At 37.0% G+C, this 7,752-nt stretch overlaps 1 protein-coding gene across 1 annotated transcript; it reads left to right on the plus strand.

The window, feature by feature from the left end:
* LOC109727824 (L-ascorbate peroxidase 1, cytosolic-like) lies at nt 810-4,619 on the plus strand. Its single transcript, XM_020258018.1, has 9 exons — nt 810-994; nt 1,145-1,319; nt 2,483-2,548; nt 2,966-3,014; nt 3,355-3,440; nt 3,830-3,909; nt 4,044-4,146; nt 4,234-4,292; nt 4,389-4,619. The coding sequence occupies exons 1-9, from the start codon at nt 876-878 to the stop codon at nt 4,402-4,404; spliced, it is 753 nt and encodes a 250-aa protein (XP_020113607.1). The 5' UTR covers nt 810-875; the 3' UTR covers nt 4,405-4,619.

Here is a 7,752-nt window from a genome sequence, read left to right on the forward strand (position 1 = left end):
GTATTCCTGATCTGTAGATATGTAGATAGATCTTGTAGTTATTATAGGGGTATCAGCTGTACTTTGCAAACTACATCATTTCCGTGTGTTTTCTTTTTTGTTTCCGTCATCCTTGAGGTCTTGATGTCTCACTCATATTGCTTAATTCACCTACTGAATGAATGAAGCGGATAGTATGCTATTTTTTTCTAAAAAAAAAAAGATTTAATTTTAATTTGTTTAAAAATAAAATTGGACCGAGACCAACGGATTTACTTTTAAAAAGTTTTTGAAATAATTTTGTACTATTTTTTTAATATTTTTAAATTTTTCAGTCTAGCGGTTCTGGTATGTGGTCTATGGATGACGTGGTAGACCGGGCACAGGGTAAAGCCCAGCAAAGGCCATTAGTGCGCACGTGGAGAGCACTCAACTTGAGGCTTCAGTCAATCTTCACCGAACTGATGCCCACGTGTCTTACTCTCATTGGAGGTCCTTCCAATTTTACAGCGGTGTATGTCGCTCGCTTCTTCCACCATTTTCACACGATGGCCTCCTAACAGCAAACTTATAATATGACGATATCTACCCTTGTCTTTCTCCTAATTCCCACGCTATACCAACTCGAATAGCCTCTCCCAACCGTGGGCATTGTGGTAATTTCACTATAGCCCTTCGCGAATGAAGGCCAACGATCCGCTCCATTCACACCCGAACAAATCCCGTCCGTCCACGCCTCAACCACCCTCTCACGATGATCGGACCGCAAATCTCAACCCTTCTAGAAGCTTCGACATGTATAAATAACGCCACCCCCTCTCCAAAAATAAAAGCGAAAGCGCCTTCGTTCTCCACGAGGTTAGGGTTTCACGGCCGAGCTCCAACGGCGGAGATCGATGGGGAAGTCGTATCCGACGGTGAGCGAGGAGTACCGCGCGGCGGTGGCGAAGTGCCGCCGCAAGCTCCGGGGCCTCATCGCGGAGAAGAACTGCGCGCCGTTGATGCTCCGCCTGGCGTACGCATCACCGTCCATTTCGCCACTCCTTTTTTTACCATCATACCGTTATTGCACCGTAGCATATATATATATATATATATATATATGTACGATATACGATATACAAGCATGTTAATGGACGGCCGTGATCGGCGGGTGGGGTGACAGGTGGCACTCGGCGGGGACGTACGATGCTCAGACGGGGACGGGGGGCCCGTTCGGGACGATGAGGCATGAGGTGGAGCAGGGACACGGCGCCAATAATGGGCTCGAAATAGCCGTCCGCATACTCGAGCCCATCAAGGCCCAGTTTCCGAACATCTCGTATGGGGACTTCTATCAGGTGATCATTAACTATGTAATTATTTATTCATAATCTTATCTTAATCCGTGTTTAGTTTAACGTTAATTGCTTAATCGGTTACTGTTAAGTAGCAGTTGTCATTTCTACAGAGTTCAACCGAGTCCCTTCCCTCAAAAATCTTGTAAATTAGAACAAAAATTTAACATTGATGTAGCAAACATGATTCGGTGGTATCTACGTGTGGTGAAATCCAGGTTCGAATCAAAATTGGACCCGACAGGTTATGAATATTCGCCGAATCATCGTGTCGGACCCGACCCGGACTAGAATTTCGGACAACATCTTGTGTCTAGATCTGGATCCAATTTAAAATTGTTAGTCCTGATCCGAACTGAATTGGACTTGATTTTAAGCCCCCTTTTTTATTTAAAAAAAATATATATACGTACTAATTAAATTTAAAATTAAATTAAAAAAGTTTGTGTACTCAGAATAAAAATATTGTAATTTTAGCAGCACTTCATATATCTTTTATAATAAACTATCAAAAATTTAGAAAACTTCACTATTTAACTACTAGTGTGGAACGTGGTTGTTGTCCTGATTTTATCCGAATTTTAATCTCTGGATCCGACTCGTAGACCAAAAAAGCCCTGGTTTTATGAACAGAATTTTTTTCTTTTTGTATGAATCCACTTATTTTTCGGGTCGGACCAGATCTGTCAACCGGATCAGAACTGTATAAATTTAGTCCAAATTAACAACTTTTGTTATAAAAAAAATATCTTCTATTAAAAGAGCTATAGAAATTACAATCAAATTGCACAAATTAAATGGTTGATGAATACCAGAGATAAAACTCAGCCAAAACGGATTCGGGTTGGTTTCAGGCTGAGTTAAGTTCGCTCGTTCGGACCCAGCGAGGCCGCGAAATTGTATGCATTTATATGGGCCTGAGCCTGATCCAATTGAATCCGGTTAGGTTGGGCCGGGTCAAAAACTAAATTCTCGGACCGAGCTGAGTCAATCAAATAAGTAAAAAGATAGCTAATAGCTACACCGAATAATGATTTTGTTCCGGATCGGACAATTGGGCCCGATTTGTTAAGGTCCATTGGGGACCAATAGTGATTAATTTTAGTTATAAAGCTTGATTTATGATGATTATGTTATAATAAAATGGAGATTAACAATTGTTTCAGCTTGCCGGAGTCGTCGCTGTAGAGATCACCGGCGGGCCGGAGGTTCCTTTCCATCCCGGCCGACAGGTTTATAATCTTCTTAATCTCTTGAATTAGATTTATCTCTTTCCAATTATCAATTCACTATCAAATTTCGTTTTATTAACGGCTTACGAATCGAGTGACATATATTGGTTACCAAGTAAAACTGCGCGTTTTTGAAGATCACAAGTGAATTTGATTATTGTGAATGGAGAGATTTCTTTCTTGTACTGATAAAAAAATCGACAACACTTTTGTTTTTTAACATTATCAATTTGTTTTAACCAGTGGAATTACACTTCTAGCGGAAAAAGTTTTACCTGTTGCTTAATCTACAGTTTGATCTATGAACCACAGATCATTATAATACAACGCAGGAAATACTACAAATGATGCATTAAAGTTTATCACTTTCTACACCGATCTTTGTTTTTGTCTTTCTTTTTTTAAATCTAATTTTAGGACAAGCCTGAGCCTCCCGAAGAAGGTCGGCTTCCCGATGCCACCAAAGGTCAGCCCAATTTCTTTGTTATTCTCAATATGTTGTTTATACGTCGATAAGCATAATCCAAATGAAACAAATATCCCATCTTCTATTAGAGATGTTCGAATACGTCTTAAGTGACATGATTATTATGCAACATTAATTATTGTAACTTATCCTATCTATATCCTAAAGGAAAGAAAAAGTATAGAGAAAATATTCTTTGAATTGCGTCGATCATTTGTACCTTGTTTATACCACCACTAGCACTGTTTAGTTCACAAAATACTTGTCTAGACGAAGACAATTTTGGTAATCCTTTTCTTTTAATTAGTTTTCTCTCTTTTTCTCCCTCTTGATATTGCAGGTTCTGATCACCTCCGCGATGTTTTTGGTAAACAAATGGGATTGAGTGACAGGGATATTGTTGCTCTATCTGGCGGGCATACACTGGTTAGATTCTAATTCGTTTTCATCGACTGCTGTAGTTGGCATTTTACTTACAAAATTTTACTTACGCAAGTTAGTAGTTCACCAAATTGTCTTGTATATTACTCGTCACGATGGTCAGATTGAGTAGAAGATCGATGATGACCTTTTCTTTGTTGAGACTCACCTGTCAAATTGTATACCTACTCAGGATTTTCTTTGAATAATATTAGCCTACTAACCTAATCACTTGATGGACTTAGAATCTAACTTCTATAATCTATACTTTGACATGATCAAGCCATATTTCTTTCACAAGTTGTCGGTATTTGCCAAATTACTCTCTGGGTTTCATTCGATCTCTAATATACGCCTGGTTACCGTATTTATGCTCAATATCGTATTATTAACAGGGAAGATGTCACAAGGAACGTTCTGGTTTTGAGGGAGCCTGGACAACAAACCCCCTTATTTTTGATAACTCGTACTTCAAGTGAGCTTTTGTTATCTGTTTAACATTTGAAGCTGTGTCCTTCGTTTCAGATATTCGTGAAACATGGTGTTCGAGTAAAGGATAACATTTTAGCTTAGCTTAAATATGTTCGTCGCATTACTTTGATGACGCAGGGAGCTTCTTAGTGGAGAAAACAAAGATCTGCTCCAACTTCCGTCTGACAAGGCCCTTCTCGCAGATCCTGTTTTCCGTCCTTTTGTTGAAAAATACGCTGCTGTACGCATTCATAACCAAATCAATTCAATTTCGCGCATAATATTCTTAGTTGCTTATTTATGATCGAGTTAACTGCTTTATGGTCAGGATGAGGATGCTTTTTTCGCCGACTACGCTGAAGCTCACATGAAGCTTTCTGAGCTAGGGTGAGATACTGTACCTGAAAAATATCAATTAAGTTGCTAGGGATCGATCTCATAACTGTGTTTCACTTCACCTCTTATTTTGGTTCTCATTTACAGGTTTGCTGATGCTTGAGAGATAAAGATAACTTGGCGAAAGAGTCGTCTCATAGGAATTATGTTAAGTTGCACCTCAAACTAAAGGAAATAAAAGATGTAATAAAAAGAACTCGATGATTATCATCTTAAACTATATCTTGTCATGTTCTGAGCAGTAATATTTTGTACATGCCGTTTACACATTGTATTTTTCTAGCCGTGAATAGTTGCATTTCTTTGCATGATTATATATATATTTTTTAATATCTATATATATATATATATATATATATATATATTCATTGATTTTCAAGGAAATATTGATCGGCTCGAAAGGTTGTTATCAAATGGTTGATTATGATGTTCGGCCCTCTTTTATGTTTTGTTGGAACTTAAAATAGTAGCATCTTGGGGCCGAAATATGTAATCACATTGTGTTATCTTGCACGAATGGTGCCATTCGACTCTGTAAGTTTATCACTTGTTCTTTAGTTAAGAATAATTTTAATTTTTATGTAGCATTGCATGCAGTACAATCTCTCTGATTGTGGTTGCCCATTCATTTAACCTGTGCTATGTTTTTCATTTTGCCGCTCAGAAAAATAATGTTACATTTGGGGTCGAGATCTCGTAGCGAGCAACTACTGATGCGGACTATTATCTTCTAATCCACTAATTACAGATTAAGTGAATAACTTAGCTCGAAATTGTAGTAAAGGGGGTAAAAAGTATAGTGGCAACATTGAAGTGGAAACGGTACAATTGCACCCAAATGTCGTCTCAATCATTGTCCCAAATCCAAATCCGAACTCGTCGGTGCGTACACAGTTACATATTCTTTCTACAGTAGAAATGGTGGGCACTGCGCAGTGCCAACATTGCTCGTACAATTATGTCTATTTAATTCAACTATGAATGCCACTATCTATCTATCATGATGTAATATGTCTGTAATGTACCAATTAGACCGGACAAACGTACAGGCTAGGCAATTTGAGGGCAGATGATTATACTCACACATAATGCCAATTCAAATTAGGATTTAACAATAATTTTTGGATAGCCAATATTTTTATTCATATCTGCACGCGAGTGGACGGCTCGGATGTGGGGTACCCACAAAATTAATGCTCTTTTTTTTTTTATTCTTATGGTTTTCAAACACTATATATATAGAGAGAGAGAGTTGAGCTAGAATACTCTCAAAAGCACTCAGGGGTAGTATTTTTGAGCTTTTAACTATTGGATGAAGAGATACAGGGGTTGAGATAATGGTGGTAGGTGGTGGTAGGTGGAATAGTATTTGATCCAAAGGGTATTAGTAATTAAAGAGTAGATCCAAGGGTTAGAAACTTAGAAGCACCAAGCGATTGATGGCCTTTTTAAAAGTATTCAGCTTCGATTTATATAATATACTATATATATAATATTATATATATACTTGCGTATAGGATGTTAGAGCACGGAGGCTCCGGTGTTCACTTTTGTTTTCCGATGTTTGGACATTCAATCGCACGATCGCGCTCCGTTAGACTTGACTGGAATATTTTGAAGGTATCTAGAAAATAATTTTGTGATTTTTCGATAGTTCATTTGACCTAGTGATTGAAGTGGCTTCAAATATCAACGGCTGAAAATAAAATCTTACAAAATATGATGAGTATGTAATTAAATTTATAGTCAAGTTATGATCTTGTTTTATATGGTATAAAGAAAGTTTATCAAAATGTTTATGGTGATTTGGAGATTTCTCACGTTAACTTGCAACCGGCTCACCACAGCTGTAAAATTATTGATTTAGCAATACAATGACTCGACCACAAACAACTTCGATACTAGGCAAATGATATCGAAAAATCAGCCCAAATTTATTTTATAGGTACTAAAATACTCTAGACACTTCTCAACGGAGCGAATCGTCGATTCGAAAGTCCGCAACATCAAAACGATTGGAACCACGAAGGCCCTCCGTAGCTTTCATAAGGGCATCCAGACAACAACCTTTCCTCATATATATACTAGAGAGGAGAAGACAGAAGGAGAAGAGAGGAGAGAGAGAGAGAGAGAGAGCAAGCTGCATATGCTCTCAGGAGATGAGGTCGCGCCTCCTGAGCCCGTTTTCGGATTGATTGGAAATCTTTTGATATCGCGATCGGCACCGTTGGATTTGATTCAGAAAGAAGGGACGTTCAAATTTTTTTTCGACAGTTTCTATACAAATATTTTGACGATTTTTCGATATATTTACTTAGCATCGAAAGGGATTCAAATTAAATTAATAACTTTTAACAGGTCCGAATAAAATCCATATAAAAGCTGAGTATATGCACATAAAATTTCTCATCGAATATTTGATCTTGTTGTAGATAGCTATAAAGAATTTGTGTTATCAATTTTCATCTTGATTTGAATACTTTACACTGTATAAACTTAAAACGGACAAATATCAACATTAAAATTATTGATTTTGAATCCATTTCGATCACTTAGGTAAATGATATCAAAAATGCAAAATTATTTTTAGAAACTTCAAATCTACCCTAAGATCAGTCTAATATGGAGACCCGTGTCGATTCGAAATTCCCATCATCGCGAAACCGGCTGGCAGGAGCAGGACGGCTCGTCTCCTAAGAGACAGCAGCCCTGCTCTTCTCTCTCTCTCTCTCTCTCTCTTCTCTCTCCTCTTCTCATCTGTTATATATATTTATTATATAATACTATTATATATTGTAAAAGAGAGAGGAGAGCAAGAGGCTGCATATACCATCGTAGTATGAGAACCTTTGGAGCTCTTCATAGTATTTTCGAATGATGCGGCTTTCAAATTTACGACTTTTTTAGTTAACTTGATCTACACTATTGAAAGCTATTTGAAAACTATAAATTTCATATTTTTCAACATTATTTGGTATAGTGTATCAAAAGGTTAAAAATTAACAATTTAACGAGTTCGAGTGTGATATGTTTTGTGAATTTAATAGTATAAATAATTTAAATCTAATTGAAAACTAATTTATTTTTCTGTTATTTTCCTCCTTATTAGGAAGTAATTACTTGTAATATATTATTTTCTCTCATTTTTTTATTTTTTTGAGGAGCCAGATTTAAGATAGTTTCTCTTCAGATTCGGATACCTTAAATTGACACCCGTTTTGTATATTTTTCGTCATTTTAGCAAACATATATATATATATTATTAGAGTGAGGCTATTGCTTATCGGAAGCACGGAGCCTTCGTGTTCCATGCTCATTTCTAACGATGTGCGCGACTTCGAATCGTACGATCGCTCCGGTTAAAATTGATTAGATATTTTAAAAATAAATTTTATGATTTACGATATCATTCTGCTAGTGAACGAAGGGCGCCACAAAATCACGGCTTGAA

This window comes from Ananas comosus, linkage group 23 (assembly GCF_001540865.1).
Source record: "Ananas comosus cultivar F153 linkage group 23, ASM154086v1, whole genome shotgun sequence".
Lineage (NCBI taxonomy): Eukaryota > Viridiplantae > Streptophyta > Magnoliopsida > Poales > Bromeliaceae > Ananas > Ananas comosus.